This window comes from Chenopodium album, chromosome 1 (assembly GCF_948465745.1).
Source record: "Chenopodium album chromosome 1, dcCheAlbu1.1, whole genome shotgun sequence".
Lineage (NCBI taxonomy): Eukaryota > Viridiplantae > Streptophyta > Magnoliopsida > Caryophyllales > Amaranthaceae > Chenopodium > Chenopodium album.
Window position 1 is genome coordinate 17,717,667 of NC_137834.1, and position 24,832 is coordinate 17,742,498.

Here is a 24,832-nt window from a genome sequence, read left to right on the forward strand (position 1 = left end):
TATTTTTGTAAGGTATTTTAAGTAAAAATGTATAGCTTGTATGCATAATTGCATATCAATATTTTCAAATAAGCTCAATTTTATTTTCTTTTTGAAAAAAAACAGATTAGCTAATACAAATCCACTGCAATTCTTGCATAAACATTTTAAATTTGTTTGTCCAAAAAAATAAAATTATTGGGCTAGACATCAATAATGTTATTCCTAATATTAATTACATGTAAATTAAGATTATGATTTAACTGCAACATTTTATTGTAGGTTGTGTTGGACAATGGCATACTTCAAGTCACCTTTTCTGTTCCGGAGGGATACGTTACTGGGATCCGATTTAATGGCCTAGACAATATACTTGATGTCACTAACAGGATATCTGATAGAGGGTATACATACTACTTATAATGTGATTAATTGAGATTTGTTTATCACTCACTCTTACATTACCCAAATAATGATATTAAGCTGATCTTGTTAGACATTGTAAAGAAATATTTTGATACAACTATTTCACAGAAATTTGCTAACAAAACTAGTATTTTGGATTGTGGGTGAAATAATGTACGGAGTATATTCTTCTAAGTCATGGTTAATCTGTACAGGTACTGGGATATAGCATCAGCCAGTAACCCAGACAATGATGACTCGGATGAAATAAGGTAAATTTGGCTACCATTCGAGCATGGGCAGAGCTATGTTCAAATCAGTTAAATTATTTCACATGGAGAAACAATTTGCGAGTTCAATCTAAAAATTTAACATACACAAACTTATATATGGATCATTTATATGTATTAAATTAATGCACTTATGCAATGATCTAACTAGTTACTTTGATTTGCAGTGTTGTAGGAGGCAGTTTCAAAATCATTAGCCAAACTCCGGATAAGGCAGAAATTTCATTTTTGTGTCCGCAGACTAAATCACTTCCACTACAAGCAGATATTAGGTATTGTATCTTAACAGATTTTCGATGTATATATGAACAAGAGTAAGAGGCAATTTAATGATAGTCGAGGCTAATTAAAAATTATTTGATTGTTGATTATGTAGGTATGTGATGCTTCAAGGTAGCTCAGGGTTCTATGCTTATGCCATTTTTGAGCGTCAAAAGGGATCGCCGCCTTTGAATGTGGATCAGATCAGGACTGTTTACAAGCTTCAACCTGACAAGTATATATATAAACTTATCTACATTGTATACAATAATTTTAATGTAACTGTTATGTTTTATTGAGGTGACATCAACTTTTTTGTTAGGTTCCGTTACATGGCTGTTTCGGATAAGCTACAAAGGTTAATGCCAATGCTACAAGACCGTGAGACCGGACAACCTTTAGCCTATAAAGAAGCTGTACTCTTGACAAGACCAACCAATCCTAAGATCAAAGGACAGGTATACTCAAGCTTATTTAAGCTAGAAATAATCTAAGTACTTAGTATAATATGTCTTAGCTTATGAGGTTGCTCTTAGGATGAACTGTTTGGTTGGAAGGAAAACGCGATTCTTCTTCTTAAATGATCTTGTTTTTTACTCCAATTTTGGATTAGGTTGACGATAAGTACCAATATGCTTGTGATGACAAAGATAACAAGGTACATGGGTGGATTAGCACTGATCATGGAATTGGAATGTGGATGATCACACCAACTGATGAATTCCGAATGGGAGGTCCTCTTAAACAAGACCTTACATCTCATGTTGGTCCAACCATGCTCGCTGTACGTGCTCAAGCTAGAATTTACAACCATTACCTAGAATATTTTTTTTTTACTGCTTTTTGTGAAAGCAGGATATAATTTGTTACTATTATATTTGACAGATGTTTCACAGTACTCATTATGCTGGTCCCGATCTGATAATGAAGTTCAAGGACGGAGAGCCATGGAAAAAGGTATTTGGACCGTACTTTGTGCACTTAAATTCCCTACCTGGGAAAGGAGATCCTAATATGCTATGGCAACATGCTAAAGATCAGGTATTTAAAAATTAGCATATGGCTTTTATTCACATTCTTATGGAAGCGAACTTTATTAATTAATCAGTTTCATATGTCCTATGCCCCTGCAACTTTTGATTGTTTCAGATGCTCAAAGAAACTGCGAGTTGGCCTTATGAATTCCCAATGTCATTAGATTTTCCTAAGGCTAATCAACGTGGATCTGTCGCAGGAAGATTGCTCGTCAATGATGGGTATTTCCTTAAATCTTTTTACATAATAACCCCTAAACTTGAAATTCAGCAAAGTTTATATATGTTTTTAAGGTGATAATTTTTTCATTTTATGTATCATAGAGCAAAAGCGACACCAGCAAATGTTGGGTGGGTTGGTTTGGCTCTACCTGGTGACGCAGGCTCGTGGCAATATGAAATGAAAGTAAGAAAGAAATAACAATTGTGTATGACTGGTTTAAGGTAAAACCATATAATGTGAAACAGAGAACTAATTTTCTGCTGCTGCAGGGTTATCAGTTCTGGATTCAGACTGACCGCGATGGAAAGTTCTTGATAAAAAATGTTCATCCTGGTACTTATAATCTATATGCATGGGTTCCAGGATTCATAGGGGACTATAAATCTGCATCAATTGTCACTGTTGCTCCAGGTATCGACTCTGATGGCCTGAAATGCTCATTCTAACTGACAAATCAAAATGTCGATTTCTCATGTTATGTTACTCTATGACTGCTTATTTTTCAGGGAAACAAGTCAGCTTGGCTGATCAAGTTTTTACACCTCCACGAAGCGGACAGACATTGTGGGAAATCGGAATCCCTGACCGTTCTGCAGCAGAATTCTTTGTCCCTGACCCTAGACCAGACCTCAGCAACCCATTGTTTTTACACGATAACGAAAACAAGTTAGTTTTTCCACACTCCTTTTTCCATTTCTTTGTACAACTAAGGATTGCTATACTGACAGTCAGTTCTGTTATATTAACAGGTACAGACAATATGGTCTGTGGGATCGATACACCGATCTTTACCCGAAGCAAGATCTTGTTTACACTGTTGGTGTCAGTGACTATAAAAAGCACTGGTTTTTTGCTCATGTACTCAGGTATTTCATGATTCATACATCTTGCTATAACCTCTAAGACTACATGTTTTTCTTTTCTATTTGTCGGCTTTACTGAGGTGAAAGTTCGTATTGTAGGAGGGTAGGACAAATGAATGAACCAGCTACATGGCAGATTGTATTCCCCTTAAAGGAAGTTGTGCCTAGTGGTAACTATACACTACACATCGCGCTTGCAGGTGCAACTCAATCCGAATTACAGGTGAGAAACATGGTTCATATAATCAACAAACTTTTGATATGTTCATGTTTTACCACAAAGTGTAACATAAATATTGTGGTGTTTTTTTCAGGTTAGAGTCAACAACCCAGACGTGAAGTCCCGTCCTGTTTTTACAACACTGCTTATAGGCAGGGATAACGCGATTGCAAGGCATGGAATACACGGAATCTATCGGTTATATAGCATAGGCATAAAGACTGATTCTCTCAAGACTGGAGACAATACAATTTTTCTGACTCAGTCCAGGAACAAGGAAATGTTCCGCGGAGTTATGTATGACTACATACGATTAGAAGGACCCTCGGCGTCTCCTAGGAAATTGTTGCAAGAACTTTAAGTTTTTCTTCATAGTTAGATAGTAGGACATTGCAATTTTAACACACAGCTTCATCTCCTAAAAAGAGCCCAAATTAGTCGCGGCATTTTGACTAGGAAGATGTAATATGATAACATTGGTGAACTAAACTTGTCACCTAATATAAATACATCCTTTAGGCTTTAGCCCTAAATTGATAGTTTTAATAATATCAATTCATAGTGGCGTTTATCACTATTTCTGGCTTTTAAGTTTACAAGTTTTTAAGTCCTAATTTTTCAAAAATCATATATGTTTCCTAGATTCAGCTTTATTGTGAACGTACATGACAACGGAAGAAATTCATAATTTCTCTGTAAAAATGATACTGTGTAAATTAATTGTGTGTATAATAAATATATTTATCATTATACAAAGGAGTTCAAATAATGATGGCTCTGCGAAAATAAATCAACGTTATTTATACACTAAACTTTGTACTAAACTAAGAACTAGGACCCTCTAAACGTAAATAATCATACATAACACCACAGAAAGGACTACTAGCAATGGATTGGGTGAGGTATAGTGTGTTCATTCCATTCTGAAGCAATGTGCCTGATACATCAAAGCTGAGCTGCCAATACAAGCCGTGAATTCCATGCCTTGCAATGGCGTTATCAAGTCCCATCTTTCGTGTTGTAAAGTGTGGTCTGGATGTAGGATCAACATTGAATCGAACCTGCAAATTCAAATGATCACAACATCAAACACAACATTCCATAGAAAATATCATTCATTCCTTTACTTGTTATGTCTTAGGACTGTCAAACTAATCATACTTACTCGAAGTTGAGCAGCACTTGCTGATGCTAATGATATTCTTAATGTATAACTTCCATAAGGGTTTACATTGTTAAGTGGGAATTGAATCTGCCATGTTGCTGGTTGTAAATCCTTGTTCTCTGTTCGCCTGCATTGTAATATATGAATCAAGATTGCCACACCCGTAAATTCTTAATTAAACATTAATAACGTTCAAAAGTACAAGATTATTACCTTGGTACATGAGCAAAGAACCAATCTTTTGTATAATTGCTAACACCAACCGTGTAAACCAGGTCATTGTCGGGGTATAGATCGATGTATCTGTCCCATAAACCATATTGTCTGTACCTGTTATTGTTTAAATTTCACTTTAAAATTAGTACAACTATTTTAAAAGTATCTAGCATGATAGTATAAGCAATATTAGTAGATGTTATATATACTTATTCTTCTCATTGCTGAGGAGAGCAGGATTTATGTATTCAGGACTTGGGTCAGGCACAAAAAACTCTGCTGCTGTACGATCAGGTATCCCTATTTCCCAAAGCGTTGGTCCGTTTCGTGGTGGCTCATACACAACCTCGTTCAAATTGATTTGTTCGCCTATACATTAACATAACAAATCAATAAAAAACATTCTGTTGTAGGTTTGTTATGAACTTATTAAACTTGAGCTTAAGTTTTGATCATACAATAGTAATACAAATACAGACTAGTGTTGGAAGAAATCGAACCTGGATGAACTAAAATGTTTGAATTATGTTTATATTCTCCTAAGAAACCAGGAACCCATGCAAAGAGACTGTATTCCCCTTCATGAACTCCTTTAATAATAAAATTTCCATCATTATCTGCCTTAGTCCAAAACTGATAGCCCTGTTATATCATCATCCAAAAGAAGTTCATTAAATGAAAAAAGATCAGAGTAATACACACATTACACAGTAAAGAACTATGGTGTTTCGATTTTTCTTACCTTTGTTTCTGTTTGCCATGAACCCTCTTCACCAGGCGCGGCTAATCCCACCCAAGCAGAACTTGCTGGTATCAATTCATTACTCAAATATCTACAACCATATATGATGATAAGTTAGCCTATACTAAGTACGGAGTATGATTTTAGAAGAAAGTGACAACAAAAACATTACTTACCTATCACGAATGAGCAATTGACCTCCAACAGATCCTCGTTGATTAGCTTTTGCATATATATCGGAGGAGGGAAATTCATAGGGCCATTTCTCAATTTCTTTTTGCAACTGATGCATAAAATTTGTTAGGAAATTTTTCCATAAATTACTCATAAATGCGAATTATAAAGTTTTAGGAACTTTTTGTATTACCTGTTGTTTTGCATCGCTCCAAAGTTGTGCAAAAGGATCATTCAAGGTAGATGCTTTGTTCAAGTAAACAAAATAAGGGCCGATAACCTTTTGCCAACGTTCTCCATCCTGAACTGATAATAGGAAATTTTGGCCAGCATAATGTCCACTGAAAAAGTCCTGAAAATAATCAACAATTAGTTAATAACCCAAGTTAATAATATCATAAACTTTGTATTTTTGTTTGTTATTATGTACAAAGATTTGTGTACATACAATAAGGCTAATTGGACCCATATGAGAAGTAAGCTCTTGCTTGAAAGGACCAGCTGAATAAAACTCAGTACTCGCTTTGATGAGCCAAAATCCAACCGGAAATTCGCCAGAGGATATCCATCCATGTACTTGTTGATCTTTCATGTCTTGTGAGTACTGATATTTGTCCTCGACCTGATTAATTAGATAAGATATTAATTAACCATAATTCTCAAAATCATACTACCTCCGTTAAGTGTTATATGCAACTTTGGAATATTTTTTATCACAAATAATACCCCAAAGTTGCACATAACAATTAATGGAGGTAGTATAAAAATTTATATATTGTATATACCAACAACAGTATATATGTACCGCAGTTTTTGACGTTGGATCAGAACTATTTGTCCACATAATGGCTTCTCTGTAAGCAAGAGGTTGACCATTCTTGTAATCTTGTTCCATTGGCATGAATTTTTGTATGTCGTCTGAAATAACCATGTAATTGAACCTATAACCAAAAAAATATAATTGTGATTAGGGAGAATGCAACAAATTACTTGTTTAAATTAGTGATTAAGAAAATGAATTTAATCTTCTTACTTGTCTGGAAGTTTGTAGGCTACTCTTATTTGAGAAAGTTTTGTAGCGGGAAAACTTTGATCATGATCTAAGACGACATAATTGTATAAGCCGGATGACCCTCGAAGCATTACAAATCTAAAATATCCGAGTATTACACATAATTAGTATTGCTAATACTTTGTCAATTTTTGGAAACCACATAGAGTAGTTCTTATAGTTTTTTCACCAAATATCTTTGATTTTTTTTGCTTATTCACTATATACCCCTGAATTTTTTTTAAATTCATTATATACCTCGAGTTTTCAAAAAATACACTTCACACCCTTGATGACTAACGATTGTTAAATTCATCGGCCATTAGAGTTAATTATGACTCAAACCCCCCAAAATACATTTCTCTATCCCCAAAATCACCCACATTCCTTTTTCCCACCCTAAAAAAACCCAAATTTCCTTTCTCATCCTCAAACTCAATCATATTAATATGATTGTGGAGATTTGGAGTGGTTTCAAGGGTTGGCGAAAAAAGAGGAGTGGTTTTAAGGATGGAAGAGAGATCTAAAGAGGTTTTGAAGCATAATTAACCGAATTCCGCTTATGGAATAAATAAATTAAGAAAAAAAAAAAAAAAAAAAAAAAAAAAAAAAAAAAAAACCTCAAGGGTATATGGTGAAAAAACCGTAGTTTTTAGTTATCAATTACACATTTGATAAGTTTAAAGTTCTAAATTACGAAATCAAAAACAAACAATTTCTTTTTTTTTTTTTTTTTTTTTTTTTTTTTTTTTAAGCATTAATCCGTATACCTCTTGTCTATATTGATTGGAATTGAATTTTGACCTCCATTCCATTGTGTTGAAAACGAAAGTTCTACTTTATCGTCATCTTGCGTTATTACTTTGAAATTTTCCATATGTAACCTGCATCATCAAATAATTATGAGAATTTGATTTGTAAATCTTTTGTTATAGCTAAGCACATCATATACACTACTCCAAACCTTCGTTGTATAATACATGCATTGTTCTGACTTTCTAACCTACTTAATCATCAACCTTTTTTTATTACATTTTTCAATTATATATGAATGAAATTTGAATAATAATATGTAAAATATTTTTGGGTTGGTTACTCAAAATAATTTTTTCTATAATTATTTTATCAATTGATGAATATATAGAAAAATTAATATTCAAAATTAAAAAATCATGGAATGTAGGGAATAACATATCAATATACTCTAAATCCCTACCTTTTCACTTTGCTCCTCTCAGGGATACCGATCCTCATACTGGGTAGAGGTATTGGGCATATCTATGTGACTCTTTGACCTTGTTATCACTGCTATTACTCCGGTTGGATTAAAAAAAAAGGAAAAATGAAATTTCCAATGCTTGTATGAAAGAGCTCCTACGTTGTTTTTATTTTTTTGTTTTTTTTTGCCTATGCTCCTACATTCTCAAAAGCACCTCTAAATACGAGTATAATAGTATATGAAATTTTGTGTACTAAAAATTATTTGGTGGAGTATTTGTGTATATTCTTAAAATTTCCAAAAAAATCAAACAAAGGTTAATATGTATTTGTTTATGTTTTCTCTAAAATTATCTATTTAAATATTCTAAAGAATTCTTGACATGGGAAGCAATTAGAAATATGGCTTGTGAGCATTCTAGAATATTATAACTACTTGTATTATGAAGAAAGCTTTGGAATTTTCCGGACATTTCTTCCAAGCCTCCGTCTTCAACCATAAATATTGGTCATGGGCATTCAACCAAGACATACACACAAGAAGCCATATCTATACACCACTCTTCCTCTCTATCTACCCTCCTTGTAAATTATCTACCTTCTCTACTCCATTATTCTTATTTTGTAATACTCCTTTACGATTATGCTTGTACCACTCAACCTTTCAAGTACTCGTTGGTGTCTTGGGTCCATTTTCTTTCTACTATTCATCTTGACTTTAAATCTATTAATTTATACTATTCAATCTCTACATCATTAAATTCATTCCGCTGTCTATTCAACAATCGTAATATTTCATCTTAAAAATATATTATTTCAAAACTGTGATTTTGCATAAATGAAAAAAATATATATATTATTGTGAAAATAATAAGTCAATCAATTATTAGTGTAGTTAAGCTTACCAATCCTCTCCGTTGAAATCTTTCATTGTCCAAAAAATATCCCAATACCTGAAATGTATATCAAATAATTCCAATGTAATTAAAAATTATGAAAATTATGAAATTACAATATTATTGAAAATTATTTGCGAAAATTAAACTCACCCTCTACTGCTTACTTTGCGACTGGAATCCAGTACATTTTTCATTCCACCGTACTGAATTCCAGCCACGTGTCCTTCCGGAATCGTTAGAGTTACTTCTACAATTCCGTTATTCATAATAGCCTAAATCAATAACAATATTAAATTAGAATACAGATTAATGTAATATAAAAATAAATTCACTTCATTAAAAATAAGTTCAATTCAATAAAAATAATTTCAATTTAATAAAATTCAGCAACTATAAAGAAGAAATATAGTAGAAAATCAGTAAAAATAATTTTAGTTCAGCAAAATTAATTTTAGTCCAGTAAAATTAAATTTAGATCAGTACAAATAATTTAAATTCAGCAAAAATAATTTCAATTAAATAAAATTTATTTTAATTTAGCAAAAATAAGGTGAAGTAAACGAATCCTTATAATACATACAAAAGTTTATATTTGAAATTAAGTATTATTATGTTATTTGTCTCTTTTATATCTTTATTTTTTAATTTTTGGCGTAAAAAATAGTAAAAAACTAAAAATTAAAATAGTTTTAACGTAAATTAGTTGACCAAAGACGGAAAAAAAAAATAGATATAGATATTATGACGTACATATTGTTCATTGATGCTTAATGTAACGGGTTTGGCAACGTCTTTTGTTCCTCCATTATCATTGATTTTCTTCGGCATATCACTGCATTAAATAATAAGAAACAACATAAATAAAAATTGCTAATTGAAGAGGTAGAATAATGTAGGTAAAATTATGTAGAGAATTTTTTTTTTTTTTTTCAATATAGATATTCAGGCTTGCCACGAGGTCCAAATAAAACAAATTTTTAGACAAATTTTTTTGGACACATGCAGTGACAATTAAGCTTAACAATTATTATTATCATGAAAATAAACAAAGTAACGTACCGAAGTGTTCTTGCATTGGCATTTCCAAGCACCATTAAAAGAAATATGAAAAAGATGGTCGTATTCTTTCGAAGCTCCATTACAAAATATTAATTCTGATACACCAAAAAAAAAAAAATTAAAAAAGTTACTGACAAATAAACACCAGTAATAACTTCATTTTTTTTTTTTTTAATTTGTTGTTTAAAGCTCAAATTTTGTACATAATTTTTCAACCCTCACCAATTACGTAATACGTATAAATAGTAAAGAAAAGAAAGAAAATAAAATGAATATAAAAGGATTCAAATTTATTTACCAACAAAGAAAAAATCAAAATTGTGAGATTTTACTTTTAAAAGCTTAGCCTCTAGGGCTAAATTCCGTAATTTATTAAAATAAAAATAAAAAAGTCTAATTGTAAATATGTTTTCTCTTTAAAGATAGAGCTTCTACCTTACCACTTTTGCTATAATATGATTTTAGCTATCTACTTATCTTACAATTGTATTAACTACAGAGAAAAAAAAATAGAAAAAATTAAAAAGTGTACAAGGTATGTAGCCAAATAATCCTATCCTTCGTATATTGGCATATAGCTACACAACTTAGGACGAAAATTGAAATTTTATCTTAAGATCTTAGAGTATTTTTAATTTTATTGCTAACTACTATTTAAGCTGGATTTAGTTATCGTGTGATTTTTTAGTTAGATTTAACTTTCACAAATTTTTAGGTATTGTACATGCATGAGGAACCCTAACTGAAATTTTTTTTTTTAATGAAATAGGGTTGATAATAACTTAATAATCCATACGTTAATTAGGCTAGGTTTTATAGAGATGAGTTCATACTTTATACACTTCCACAACTTGACAATGCTAATCAAGACATTCACCACAATTTACCATGTTTATACACGTATTTTCTAGCTCTATTTTTGGTGATTATAATTTTTTTTTTTTTTTTTTTTTTGTAGAAAACAAAATAATTTGTCTGTCTTATTTGATATTCCTCAAGTATCAAAAATAAAATTAAAATAAAAACTCTTATTTATTGATCAATGATCATAAAAAACTTCATCTAAGTATTATACAAATTATATGATTGAGAATGTTCTTAACTTTTTTCACAAAAGTTATGATCTTCATATTTTAAGTTAAAAGATATGAACAATGTCAAGGGAAAAAAAATCAACAGTAGAGGGGACATACACGTACCTCAAAGGTGTTTACGTTGAAGAAAAGGCTAGTGATGAATTGATGACTAATGTATAAATTTATATACTTGTGTAAATTGTGTTAATTTCTTGAATTTTTATGTATGTAATACTTCGTATTAGATATTTATAGTACTCGTATAACATAATTCGTATTATGGTGTTTCCCAATCCTAATAGAATACCACTTTAGTTTATGAAATTTATAAAAATTCTATCTTGTTAGTTTGTGTTAATGATCAAGTAGAAAGTAATTAAGATATCTTTATATTATTACTACTCGTATAAAATATCGAGGCAAAGAATCTATCTAATTGGTATTGTGGAGCTAAATAAGACGGAATAGGAAATAATGAGTAATTTTGGAAAGTCCAAACCGTTATAGAATTGATTTAAATTTTTTTATCTAAGATTAATTGATCTAAGGCCCCATTCACTTCACCTTATTTTTATTGAATTAAACTTATTTTTACTGAAATTAAATTAATTTTGCTGAAATTAAATTATTTTTACTGAACTGAAATTATTTTTGTTGAACTGAAATTAATTTTAATAAATCTCTATTTTATTTCTTCTTTATATTTACTAAATTTTACTAAACTGAAATTATTTTTACTAAACTAAACTTATTTTTACTAAACTAAACTTATTTTTACTAAATTGAAATCAATTTTACTGAATATTATTTTTTTTAAGGTGAATGAACAGGCCTAACATTGTTTTATTTATTTATTTAATTTTTTTTTTCTTGTGCTCATGATTTCTATATTTTCCTTCATTATTCTAAGCTGAAATAATTGTTTACGCTCATGTTTGTCCTCGTCACAATCCACGCTACTAGAGTATTTTCAGCTTTCATATCTATTTCATTGCCAAAGTTGCTCTACATAATCAACTCATAACTTTGATTCTTATTTATTCAAAAAATAAATAAATAAATAAATAATCTTAATACTTATAGCAGTGATCCTTATATTGCAACTTTGATTCAATCCCCTTTAAGTTGTATTTCTGATTTGATGTTTAGTTTTTATAATTATACGATTTTAAATTTTAACATCCTGATTTTAGATCTTTACGATTAGGGATGTTAGTGGGGCGGGTGAAGTAGGAGACCCACCCCATCCCAGTCCCATGGGATAAAAATCATACCCGCCATAGCCCATAGGCCAGGTGATGGGACAGGGGTGAATTTTATATTGTACCCCCATTCCCGCCTCATTTCGTACCCGTCTCACACACACACATTTTAAACAATATATACTTTTATACTATTTTTAATATAAAAAAAATGTAAAATAAAATAGTTGATATTATAGTTTGTAGTAAACTAATATTATAACTAAAAAAAAGTGTGTAATATTAACAATTAGGCCCTGTTCTCTTCACTTTAAAAAAAATATTAAGTAAAAATAATTTCAGTTAAGTAAAAATAAGTTCAGTTCAGTAAAATTAATTTCAATTCAGTAAAAATAATTTCAGTTCAGTAAAAATAAGTTCAGTTCAGTAAAATTCAGTTTTCTTAAAGAAGAATTATAATAGAAAATCAATAAAAAATAATTTCAGTTTAGTAAAAATAATTTAAGTTCAGTAAAAATAATTTCAGTTCAGTAAAATTAAGTTCAGTTCAATAAAAAAAAGTTCAATTCAGTAAAAATAATTTCAGTTTAGCCAAATTTAGGTGAATCAAACAGGGCCTTATTCTTTATTTTGGAATCTATATTAATTATGTTGGATTGTGTATAATTATAACTAAAAAAAAGTGTGTAATATTAAAAAGGGTGGAGATTAGGCGGGTCTTAGGTGGGGATTTAGTGGGGATGGATATCCAAGTGCGGGCCGGGGTGGGGTGGCAATCGATGGTTTTGAAATTGTATCCGACGGTGCAAGGATAGGGATGGATTTTGGACCCGCTGCAGGGTTGGGGATGAAGATTTTAGGTGGGAATGGAGATGAGAAGGCCAACATCCGTCCCATTGACATCCTTATTTACGACGAAGGAGTTTGTTTGAAAGAGCTATGGTTGGGCTCAATGCAAAGGTCAAGCAGGGCTTATTACTGTAACACCTGGGTTATCTTCCCTTCTTCAAAGTTGTCTATATATATATATATATATATATATATATATATATATATTTTTTTATTTTTTTTTTTTTATTTTTTGAAATCGTCTATGTGTTTAATTTAGTTACTGTAAAAAAAAAGTTACTTCATATTTGGTTGCCTTTAAAGTTGACTGTTTTACTCCCATCTCAAATTTTGTCCAATTTTTTGTTTAATTTGTTTACTGCAGATTAATTCTTGATCGACATGATACTCAGTTTTGGTTGTGCTATGTTATAAATTGCAGTTTGCAAAACATTCCAGAAATTACTATATATTTTCTCAACTATACAAATAAAAAAACACATGCATAATCTAAAAAAAGTTTATTAACTTTATTATATACTTTGTATATACATACATAAAAAATTAGCTTCATCATAAAACTACAAGAATACAATAGTTTCTTGTTCTACTAATTATTTACCATTTTACCTTGCCGAGTATTAACTTTAGAGTGTAATACTTAAAATGTGAGATCAAATCACATCTACACGCATCACTTTTGTGTGTGACTATCTATATTAGAGCAACTCCAACAGTGTAAAATTAGGACTAGCTTGCAATTTATGAAACTAATAAATAATTAGCTTAACCATTGGAATTGCATTACCAAATTAGCTGGGCAAAGCTATTCGCTTAGCTAAGCTAATTAGCTTAGCAAATTGTGGGAATTAAAAAAAATTAAATAAATAAAAAAAATTATTGAAAATTAGCTTAACCATTGTGGGATTAATTAGCTACAAGGTAGATTAGCTTTGCAATCTTAGGTGGCATGGCAAGCTAATTTCACAATTAGCTTACCATTGGAGTTGCTCTTATTTACCCTAACAAAATCATGGTACAAATGTCGTTCGCTTTGGTGAGGCTAGAGAGTTGAATCCGACTTTTTTATTTTCAGAGAGCATTGTACAAAGGAGAGAAAAGCTCCATTTGATGGATGAACTGTACATCATGGATAATTGGGTTACCCGTTCTTCCTGGTGGAGATCCGGAATAGGATGGAGAACAACCACCACAAGTAGATGCATATCCTTCAGTTAACCTCTGCAAAAATGTAATTAAACATGATATGATATGGTATAATTTAGAATACTAATTACTCGATAATATTCATTAACTAGGTTAAAATCCCGTGCAATGCACGGCTAGTGATAGGCGGGAAATTTTTTCACAAGGTCATGACAAGTGTCATGGAAGGATTTGCTTTTAGTATAGGTTAATAGATTGCTAACCTTTTCTTCCAGCAAGCTCAAAATTGTGTTCCTTCCATCACTATTTGGCTGATTTGTTTGCCTATAATGCAACATAAGAACTAAGAAACTTTTACCCTTTTTTTGGGCTGAGAAAAGATTAACAGTTATGAAAGCACAATCATATTTGGACCTAAGAATTCATGTGAGTTATAAGATCTTCAAAAGTGTTATAGTAGGTCATTATGGTAGTAAATAAAATTCGAAATTTATTACAATATCTTCCAATAAATAAAAATAGTTTCTTTATCTGTTAACTTCTTTAATTTATCTACTAGTATTAAGAATTCTAAATTCTAATCACCCCCTTGATGCCCTTAATTAAAGTTTTGGATATACAGAGTTTATAAAACTTTAATTACTCTTTTAGGATTATTTCATTTATTTGTGTAGGATTAGTATTTTAAGAAAGCTTAGGTTCGAAATCATTTGCTAAGAAATCATTAAAGAAAACGGAAACTTACGTTCATCATATTATGTCAAATTTTCGAATCACTATTAATATACTTCGTGATCACAAAATGTTTAAATCATATGTGAGAAATCCTCATAAAAACCTAAAATTGGATGAGAAATCTTATTTTGACGTGAACAGGGCATCTTATGTATATAAACAAACGAAACATGGAGAATTATAGATATAAACCTGTTCTTGGTGCATCTAGGAGGCTTGAGAACTTCAGGGATGGCGGTAACAGGGCGACGTGGCTTCGGACAAACAGGTCGGTTCTTGCTTCCGCCATTTGACTGCTCTGACTCAATTGAATCCCTTAGACTGTTCTTCGTAACTTTACCTCTCATTCTCTTTGATCTCCTCTGAAAATTTAACACACCTCAAGAAGCTCGAAAACGTCGTGGTGATGACTTTATATGCCACTTAACTCCTTTATTCACAAGACATTCATGTGGCATATATAAACAGGAGTGTCAAAGTTTAAAATTAGCCACATTTTAGAGAGATAATTATGCTTTATAAGTATGGAATTAGTAGGAGTTGGGCCATAATGGTCTCTTAAAGCAACAAGAGTAGAATGTTTTGCTTGGTTGAGAGTGGATTTAGGGAGAAGCATTGACCAAATCCTCATTTATAGTAGGAAACTTCTGTTTTCTTTTCTCTTCTATTCATTTTCTTTTTCATCTTTTTCACACTTAGAAATAAGTATATTATAACTCGTTCTGCACATGAATCTCATGAATAAATTCGCAGTTTTAATGTCTCAGCCACCTTAGATTACAGAAAAAATCATCTGACAGCCAGTTTCTTCATATCTCACATGGGTGGGTTTGCAATCCCTGATTACCCAAAACAGATCCAATGCATTTCGGAATTAGTGAAAAGACCGAGATCCTCTCTAGTAACTGGACGATCTAGTTACTGGCTTACTGCCTTATGGGCGGAGTTTAACAATATACGGTGTTTTTCTTTCTTTTCTTTCAATCCAATGACTCGGGATAATCTTCTCTCCTAGAACCTTTTTTTTTTTTTTTTTTTGCGCATGTGAAATTCTAAAGGGGGCAAATGACAGAAAGCAAATACAGAAAACAAAGAAATGTATGCACGACTGAATCACTGAAGTAAAAAGAATATATCTAAATATAAGCAATTAGAATTATGTACATGAACCAAAAAAGTAGTAACCGTGTACTCACTTGCAAACCCATGACAGATTTATACATTATGAACAAGAGGAATTCAATCTGCAAGTGTAGAAACCTCGTATCAACTATAAATTGTATCCCAATCAAACCTAGGTTGTGAGAACACCTCATAATCAATCGGCCCTTCCAAAACACGATCAACAGTCTGCACATCTTGTAAGATGGCAGGCTGAAAGCCATCGCTTACTGATGGTAACAGTTTATACATCACCAACACACCTAGCGTGAATATTGCTTGTAGCTTCATCAAGTCCCCGTGGATTGAAAAGAAGATGAGCATAGAGATCAGATAAAGATCCACACAGAAGCGCATGATTGATAATACTGTATCCATCAGTTTTCCATCGTTACCAGCAGGAAAACCCCGAACTCGGTACACAAATAAGAAGTTGTACTTATCGACCATGTACCTGTAACCAAAGTAAATAGCACCAACTGGAACCACAAGGGGAGCAAATGAGGAGTAGATCATTGTAAGGGCAAAAATGGTGAGGTTAAAAGCATAATACAGAGCAAAATCAAAGTTTTGCTTAGGCATGGGTGAAGCTCCACTAACTGGATAGACAGAGAGATCATGTCCCTGTAAATCAATCACATTCAACCTTCCACCATTTCTAACTGCAGGCTCAAATTCTTCTTCGGAGATCAAAGGTCTGCGAAGGGTATCAATTACATCAGAATCTAGTGGATAGTCTTCAGTGTGTTCAGGTACTAGTTGAAGCATGTCATTCTTACGAAACTTTTGCAGATTCCTCTTTATCCATGGAATTGGCGTAAGTAAATCAACAGATATACCCAGGAAAGTGCAAGTAATCAGAAATGCAAGTGACGAAAGGCATGATTTAGCCAAAAAGGAAGCACTCATATACTGCTCAATCCTCTTGCAATCTTCCCCGTCCAAGTAACATCGCCCCATGCTCAGGATTGTGCTCTCAAGAGAAGACTCAACCAAACCCCTTAAAACTATTAGGTTTACCAAAAAGAAGCAAACCATTTTGATCAGTGCTGCCCTTTGTTCCCCTGAAACAGTAAGGTGCTTTTCAAACTTGGAGAGATAGGACAAAGCTGCTGGGATAAGTATATACATGCTCACAAACACAAGCACATTAGGCAAGAACTGAAGAAATATTGCTGCGATCCAACTTGAGCTTTGCAGCCAAGATAACCATGATTCAGCATTATCCATGGCTTCTGCATTGATAATCCTTCCAGCCCTCTGTAAAGCAGATATCACAGCAAGAGGGGAGCTGAAGAACAAGAGCATCAATAACAAAAGGGTATTCACAATAACCCTCCGCAATTTCAATGATACTTTTGTTGAACCTAAATGACGCCAATATATATCAGTTGCCAAAGGCGCTCGTTCCACTCTCCACTGACTCCTTTGCAGCTGCAACTCGGTTAACGAAAAGAACCTCCCAATCCTCATTCGCTTCTCCGTCCCAAAATCCTGAACAGCCTTGTTTGCAGTATACACATCCTTGAAAACCACAAAAGCAACCCCTGCTCCTGGTCCTGCGCCTTCCTTATACGCAGCCACCTGAGTCTCGAGATCAGCTCTCAACTCCTGCAACCTCCTCAACCTCTTCTCATCGGTCCAACCCAATCTATCACACACCTCCCCCAACACCCCCTTCACCTTCCCCCAAACACCATCCCCTCCCTCATAATATCCCATATACTCACCCTCCTCTTCGTCCTCACCATACACGAAACGAGCATCCATCTTTGCCACCAACTTGGAAATATCATCCCTAACCCTAACCACATCCTCCACCAAATCATCCAAATTCGACAAATCCATAGGAACAATCACCCTATAAACCTTCCCAGGATACTTAGACTGGAAATACTCCTCAAAGGGAGTCTTATCAGTAGCCAAACTCTTAGGCACACCCTGCACCATAATAGTAAAAATCGCACTCGAAATCGCACTAGGGTCACTAGGATTTCCATTACTATCTCTAAACCTAGTGAATTTCAACCATTCCTCAACCTTAAAAACACCTCTATGCACCAAATATACAATACAAACCATGAAAACAAAATGAAACCACAAAGGAAACGAACCTTTCGCAATATGGGTAATCGTCGTTTTCGAGAAAACATCATCCATCGCCGCATTCCCTGCATAGATATTGAGCAAAACCGCAAACAAAGCAACAACAGAAGTAGCAGAGAGGGTGGCAAAGGTACCGCCTTCGATCACGAGGAATTGCGACGCATCAGCGCCGCAATGGAGCGCGATCTCGCGCGCAGTGGCGTGCCAAACAGCGAGGAGTTTCGACAGGAGAGAGAAAGGGCCGGGAATACGGCGGTGATCGCTGCGAAGCTTAACAAGAAGGAAGATGCACAGACATGAAAGAGCTCCGATTGCGGAGATGTTGAGAAGGTACTGGATGTTGCCGTACCATGTGAAGTCGTCAAAGGTTGGAGGAGGTAAAGAGGGTGAGATTTCCGCCATTGTTGAAAGCTTCTCTCCTCCCAAGAATGATGAATTGGGGGAGGAGAGAGAGTGGAAAAGGAATTAGAGTTTAAATTGGGGAAGAAGAAAAGAGGGAATCATTAGATTGATTGAAGAAGTAGTAGAATTGGGAATTAAGGAGAGAGAAATTAGGGGTTGGGGAATTTGATTGAATTAGAGGAAAGAAGATGGGAGAGTCAGAGGGAGATGCTAGATGAGGAAAGGAGGTGAACAAATATGTTTGTGTTGCTAATCTAATCTGACTGCAGATTTACGAGTAATTACAAATACGGAGTGCATAGCAGGTATAAAGCTAACTCAAACAAATTTGGGCCCCATTGATGTTGCTTGAAGTTGTTCAATTCACCTTGAGAAAATAATTTTATTATGCACCTATGTTAAATTGTCAATTTAATGATAATATCTTTAATCATAAATAAGTAAAAATTATAATAATTGAATATCATTCAATCATATCATATAACTAATGTATGAATCTAAACTTTACAAATTTTTGGCTGCATTCTAATGCATCCAAGATAGCTACATCAAGGCAAAACGCAGCCTCCATTAAATGAAACACAAACTTAATTCATCTTCTTCTTCAAGTTTCATTTTTTATGATTCTCTTTCTTCACTTTTCATAATAATAATTTTGATCTCAATTTTCTCTCTCCTCTCTCCCATCTTCCATTCAAAATTCTCTCTCTCCTCTTTCTTCTTTGTCATTTGACATTTTCTCTCTCCTTTGTTATATGCAACACTATGGATTTGGTTGTTAATCTTAATGAGATCATCAATGAAGGTAAGTTTTTGTGTTGTTTACAATTAATTTAATTAAGTTAGACTTTGGATGAGTTTATAATTGTTTTTGAATTTATAATTTGATGAGTTTCAATATACTCTTGATAAATTGGTTTTTGATTTTATGATTTAATTTTAATTCTTGGTATTCTGATTTTGATGTGAATAGTAATTGAATTGCTTATTTTTTTTTTTTTTTGAAAATAATTTAATTCTTGGTATTCTTTCTCTCTCTTTTGTTGGTGGTTTTTAGATTCTCAATCATGTTACAACTCAATAACTATTTTTTCTATGGAAAATAAATAATTATTATTGTTTTTGAAGAAAAAATCAATAATTATTTTCTCTATGATGAATCAAGATTAATTTGATTATATTCAACTTTTTTGGAGTTAAAATAATTACGATCGAACTTGGGTATAATTTCTGTAAAAAAAAAAATGAACACGTAGTAATTTAAAAATGAACATCTAGTAGAAAATGAACTTTTAGTACATTGAAAATGAACATTTAGTACATAAAAATTGAACATATTTCAACAATTTATTATATCTTTATTTTTTTCGTTAATAATTATATACAATGAATTTGAACCTATATGAAAATCATGTTCATTTTTTAATATCCTAAATGTTCATAACATTTTTTTACATGTTCATTTTTGTACATTTTTATTTTTTAATACTAATTGTTCATTTTTTAAAGTGTATATATTTTTATGAAATGTTCATTTCATTAGGTTGAAAGTTGAATTATTTGAACATTTAGTGTTGAAACTATGATCAATTTCCATATTTATTATGAACATATATGTTTCGTTATTTTTTATTACGAACATATCTGTTATTGATTATGAACGCAAATGATATATAGAGTGACAATTTATATTTTTAACTATCATATTAATGATTATACATTATGAACATTCTAAATAATCATTTTGAACATATAATGTGATGATTATGAACATATGTTGTGATGATTATGATTGAAAATTTTGATTATTTGTTGTTATTTGTTATATTTTAGTGAGTACAGATCAATTGTATTCGTGGAAGGCAAAGAATCTGAATTAGTGAAGAAACAAGTAATAAGTGATGAAGAAGCATATGAATTATTATGAACATATGTTTTGATGATTATGAAAATTCTGATTATTTGGTATATTTTAGTGAGTACAGATTAATTGTATTTGTAGAAGACAAAGACTCTGAATTAGTGAAGAAACAAGTAAGAAGTAATGAAGAAGTATATGATATGTACAATGAATTTGCCTTTAAGTTGGAGAATTTCCGATGTATATAATCCCAATTTTATGGTTGTATGATAAAGGTTCATTTCTAATATACTAAATGTTCATTTCTTTTTTTTGACATGTTCACTTTTTATTACTGAATGTTCATTTTTTTACGTGTTCATTTTTATTACTGGATTTTTTTTTTTTTTATGTGTTCATTTTTCTAACTAAATGTTCATTTTTAAGGTCATGGTCTAGCAAATTTATGATTTTATGATAATCAGATTCATTTTAATAAATGCTCATTTCCTTATAACATGTTCACTTTTTAGTATCAAAATGTTCATTTTTTAACGTGTTCATTTTTTGTTATTAAATGTTCATTTTTTTTTCATGTTCATATTTTTTAACTAAATGTTCATTTTTTATTTGGACCGCGCGTTTTGGGCCTCACTTGTTGTAGCTATCTTGGCTGCACTAGAGTGCAGTCAAGACCAATTGACTAAACTTTTAGTCAGGTCACGAGCCAGCGACACTTGACATTCCAACTTTTCCCTAAGTGTCGCGCCACGTTGGATATATCTAAATAGACTTCGTAAGATAAAAAAAAATTAGTTTAGAATTCTATTTTTATCAAATTTGGATAGAATTTTAGGAGAAAATTGTTAGCTTGGAGTTTTATTTTCGATAAAATACCAATATTTTAAAGTACAAATTGAATTATAATTTTATTCAAATAAATTATTAGATTATAATTCTCAAAAACTATCATATAAATTTATTTTTTATATCATAAAATTTTTGGAGCGAAGGAAGTATCTCAAAGCGTAAAACATCCAATTATACTATATACTATCGGTTAAAATAATGTACTTCACACTCTAATAGAATTTTGTTACTATGTAGACCTGTCAATTAGGGTCGAGTCATGAGTCATCTCGGACAGGTTACAAGTCAAGAAATGTTTAACGCTTGCCCAAAATTTTTAATTCCGGTCAACCCAAGGGCTTTGAACATTTATTTTATTTAATTATTATTGGGGGTTGTTAAATACCGCCGTCCAAATTTATCGCCACCGCCATCATTTCAAGAAAACCGACAAATCTGCCCTTAGTAACTTTTTTTTATCTCATTTTCTTTCTCTAATCAAAAACAACCATCTCAACCACCACCTTCTACACCGGACAGCCACAACGACGGTAAAAGTCGACGATAAATGGATAGTGATCGTGGTGGCTCGACGGAGAATAAACCGTTGACGCCACCCTCACGTTTAGAACAGGTATGACTTTTTCTCCGGTTGTTGTGATTCGAAATATTGATCGGACAAACCGACTGACGTCGTCAACCGGAGACAAAAACTGGTTAACCGTTGCGGTAACTGGGTTTTGTCTCCGATTATTGTCACAGTAATCGGATTTGGCCTCCGGTTACCGTGCATAACTGTTGGTGGATATCACGGTAACCGGATTTGATCTCCGGTTACCGTCCACGGTAACCGGAAATCAAATCCGGTTACCATGGATTCCGGTTAACCAATATTTTTTTTAAAAATTATTGTTATTAATATTAAATAATCAATGTTATTATTAATTAAAAAAATAATTATTTGTATCAGGCGTCATTACCGGACTACGACGGTGATGGTGTTGATTATAGTCCGCATTTTCAGACTAGAGAAGTATTCCCAACCTACGAAGCAACTCTTGATTGGGCAAGAGAGATTGCCACTCCATTAGAATTTTTTTTAACAAATTCATCGTATAAGAAAACAGAGAAACGGGCTTCCAATTAATTATATGAAATGTGATCGAGGGGAGAGGAACAGAGGGGAAAATCGGGATAGAGAGAATGCTATACGCAAGAACACGAAGAGTAAGGGTTGTAAATGTACGTTTCAAATCTCGGCTCGATGTTTGAGGGACATGCAATGGAAGGATGGGTCCTTATATCAAGAAAGGGTTTAAAAGGCATGCATAACCATCCTCTCATGGTATATCAAGAGGGTCACCGACAAGTTAGTGGTCTTAGTCCAGCTGCAAAAGCACTTGTTATCGACATGACTTCTGCTGCAGCCAAGCCCCGTCACATTATGGCAGCCGTGAAAGAGAAGTTCCCGAACGAGAACCCTAACAAGAGACATATCTACAATGTGAGAAGTCGTGTTCGGCTAGATGCTTGTGAAGGTCGAGATGTTGCCCACCAATTTGTTCACTTGGCAAATGAGCACAAGTATGTCACTTGGATAAATGTCGACCCGGATAACCGTGCTATCACCCATGCTTTTTTGGCCCACCCAGAGATGGCCAATATGCTACGTACATATCCACATGTCATTGGGATGGATTCTACTTACAAGACGAACAGATATAACATGCCATTCTTCGAGCTCGTTGGTGTCATGCCTACAAACTAAAACTTTCTGATCGGATATGCTATATTGAAGAGTGAAACTTATGATAGCTACAAGTGGGTTTTGGAAATATTAAAGTTGTACATTGGATATGAGGTGGCTCCAAAAGTTTTTGTAACTGATTGTGAGTTGGGGTTAATGAAGGCATTGAAAGAAGTCTTCCCAGACTGCGCGCATTTACTATGCGGGTGGCACATTAACAAGGATGTGTTGGCAAGGGCGCACTATTTATGTGGGAAGGATATGGTGATGGCCGAGAGATTTCGAAATGGTAGAAATAGAAGAGTAATGTGTTCGACCACTGTTGCCGAGTATGAATTAGAGTTGCAAACTATGAAAGCGACATGGGGAGCATCGAACCCACCACTGGTGAAATACGTTGAGGAGCAATGGTTGGTCCACAAGGAGAAATTCGTACGTTGTTGGACGAATTTGGTTATGCATTTCGGCAACGTCAACACATGTAGAGTAGAGAGCCAACATTCCGTGCTTAAACAATGGTTCGATAGTTCTACGAGAGCGTTAGACACTATCTTCCGCCGTGTGCATAGCAACATTGAGGGTATGCTGATCGAGATTCGTCACCAATTAGAGGACTCGAGACGGCAAATGGGTTCGCAGCACAACGTTATGCCTTTACTTCACCTTAACGGCTTTTTGTCATTTTGAGGTCTTGATATTTTACAAGGAGAGTTAAGGAGGATGAGAGAGTTATCTGATGACGTGTTTGATAGGTGTGGGTGTGCGTTGCTGACGACGCATGGTCTCCCATGTGCGTGCACCATGTGGACAACAATTTGTGCTGGCACTGGATTGTATTTGGATCAGGTCCATCCATTTTGAAGACCTTAGTGATCGGTGATGGCGTTGATATTCCTGTTTTTGATGAGGAGTCAGAGGCAGGATGCATCCTTGTTTAGGTCTTTGGTGGATGAGGTCTTAGATCGTGATCCGAGCTTTGTGCGGGGTGTCATCCGGGTCCTATTTGAGGAGCTACACCGAGATCAGACATATTTTACGGATCCAGAGATCAACGAGACTACAAGGGGTCGGCCACCGACAGGCCAATGGTCTACGTCTACTAGGCGTAATCGTAGCCGATTTGAGCATATTTTGGGTTCTTGTGGCCGTCGAGGTGGGCGTAGGGGTGGTCGTCGTGGTGGTCATAGACCACCCATTTTACACCTTTAGGTTCATTGTTATTGTTTTTGCTATTGTTGTTGTTGTTGTTATTTTTTCTAAATTTGTCCTAACTTGTAGGGAATGATTTGAACTTGGAGGAATTTGCATATTTGGACAAAATTCCAGCCTTCATGCTTCCGTTCTTACAAGGGTGGAGTGATCCGCTTGGTGATGGAAACTGCAGATTTCGATGTGTTGCCGATTTCTTCATAGGTAACCCAGAATGAATGGATGTTAGCTCGACGTTCGATTGCAAATGAGGTTGCTGCTCACCGCGACATTTATTCTCAAGTATACACTGCTGGAGAGTTAGATGGAGCAATACACCGTATCACATGGACTGGAGGGAGATGCGGCATGGACCATTGGATGATTGCTATTGATGACTTGTTTCCGGTTTCCAACTTTTATAATGCCGCTGTTATGTGTTTTGGTATTGGTAGGGACGGTCGTAGTGTCTACCCATGCCTCATTGTACTACCTTGGACTGCTCCATCAACTGCCACTAGTCTGTATAGGGAGTTTTGCATACTATCATTAGGGTGGCATTTCGTGCGATTGGAGTTCGAAGATAATTTCCCGGTTCCTCCTATTGCTACTCCTTGGTTCTGTATACATAGGTTGGGAGGACCGATATCAAGATAGGCGTGCTACATGGCAAAATCTAACTGGTAGTGAATGATGATAACGTTTTTATAAAAAAAAATTCAAAAAAATTTA

The 24,832-nt window shown here is 33.6% G+C and overlaps 3 protein-coding genes, 1 long non-coding RNA gene and 1 pseudogene across 5 annotated transcripts; 3 read left to right on the forward strand and 2 right to left on the reverse strand.

Moving 5' to 3' along the window:
• Nucleotides 1–1,057: 1,057 nt before the first annotated feature.
• Nucleotides 1,058–3,636, forward strand: LOC145628972 (uncharacterized). Its single transcript, XM_081681429.1, has 11 exons — nt 1,058–1,170; nt 1,258–1,393; nt 1,549–1,719; nt 1,821–1,976; nt 2,085–2,191; nt 2,294–2,375; nt 2,462–2,603; nt 2,699–2,858; nt 2,942–3,058; nt 3,155–3,278; nt 3,370–3,636. The coding sequence occupies exons 1-11, from the start codon at nt 1,058–1,060 to the stop codon at nt 3,634–3,636; spliced, it is 1,575 nt and encodes a 524-aa protein (XP_081537555.1).
• Nucleotides 3,637–4,099: 463 nt separating this feature from the next.
• LOC145628981 (uncharacterized) lies at nt 4,100–5,726 on the reverse strand. The gene is made up of 7 exons (XM_081681439.1): nt 5,575–5,726; nt 5,399–5,489; nt 5,157–5,298; nt 4,866–5,025; nt 4,654–4,770; nt 4,441–4,567; nt 4,100–4,336 (listed from the first exon to the last, which is right to left on the reverse strand). Exons 1-7 carry the CDS (start codon nt 5,724–5,726, stop codon nt 4,100–4,102), a joined length of 1,026 nt encoding a protein of 341 aa, XP_081537565.1.
• An 8,609-nt stretch (nt 5,727–14,335) lies between these two features.
• On the reverse strand, nt 14,336–18,734 carry LOC145569076 (hyperosmolality-gated Ca2+ permeable channel 4.1 pseudogene; annotated as a pseudogene). The gene is made up of 3 exons (XR_014096050.1): nt 16,004–18,734; nt 15,000–15,237; nt 14,336–14,396 (listed from the first exon to the last, which is right to left on the reverse strand). The product of XR_014096050.1 is annotated as a hyperosmolality-gated Ca2+ permeable channel 4.1 pseudogene (transcript).
• Nucleotides 18,735–19,025: 291 nt separating this feature from the next.
• Nucleotides 19,026–20,577, forward strand: LOC145569176 (uncharacterized). Its single transcript, XR_014096065.1, has 2 exons — nt 19,026–19,281; nt 20,310–20,577. It is a non-coding gene; the product is annotated as an uncharacterized LOC145569176 (long non-coding RNA).
• Nucleotides 20,578–22,447: 1,870 nt separating this feature from the next.
• On the forward strand, nt 22,448–23,599 carry LOC145628989 (protein FAR1-RELATED SEQUENCE 5-like). The gene is made up of 2 exons (XM_081681452.1): nt 22,448–22,909; nt 22,964–23,599. The coding sequence occupies exons 1-2, from the start codon at nt 22,448–22,450 to the stop codon at nt 23,597–23,599; spliced, it is 1,098 nt and encodes a 365-aa protein (XP_081537578.1).
• The last annotated feature ends 1,233 nt before the right edge of the window (nt 23,600–24,832 follow it).

What these genes read in the sequence shown, in the direction of transcription:
- LOC145628972 (XM_081681429.1), top strand. Translation starts at nt 1,058, where the DNA reads ATGCTTCAAGGTAGCTCAGGGTTCTATGCTTATGCCATTTTTGAGCGT. An exon ending in CGTGGCAATATGAAATGAAA is followed by an intron (nt 2,376 to 2,461) that starts GTAAGAAAGAAA and finishes CTGCTGCTGCAG; the next exon opens with GGTTATCAGTTCTGGATTCA. An exon ending in TTTTTTGCTCATGTACTCAG is followed by an intron (nt 3,059 to 3,154) that starts GTATTTCATGAT and finishes TTCGTATTGTAG; the next exon opens with GAGGGTAGGACAAATGAATG.
- LOC145628981 (XM_081681439.1), bottom strand. Translation starts at nt 5,726, where the DNA reads ATGAGTAATTTATGGAAAAATTTCCTAACAAATTTTATGCATCAGTTG. An exon ending in TTCTTTGCTCATGTACCAAG is followed by an intron (nt 4,568 to 4,653) that starts GTAATAATCTTG and finishes ATTACAATGCAG; the next exon opens with GCGAACAGAGAACAAGGATT. An exon ending in CAAGTGCTGCTCAACTTCGA is followed by an intron (nt 4,337 to 4,440) that starts GTAAGTATGATT and finishes TTGAATTTGCAG; the next exon opens with GTTCGATTCAATGTTGATCC.
- LOC145628989 (XM_081681452.1), top strand. Translation starts at nt 22,448, where the DNA reads ATGGAAGGATGGGTCCTTATATCAAGAAAGGGTTTAAAAGGCATGCAT. An exon ending in ACATGCCATTCTTCGAGCTC is followed by an intron (nt 22,910 to 22,963) that starts GTTGGTGTCATG and finishes GCTATATTGAAG; the next exon opens with AGTGAAACTTATGATAGCTA.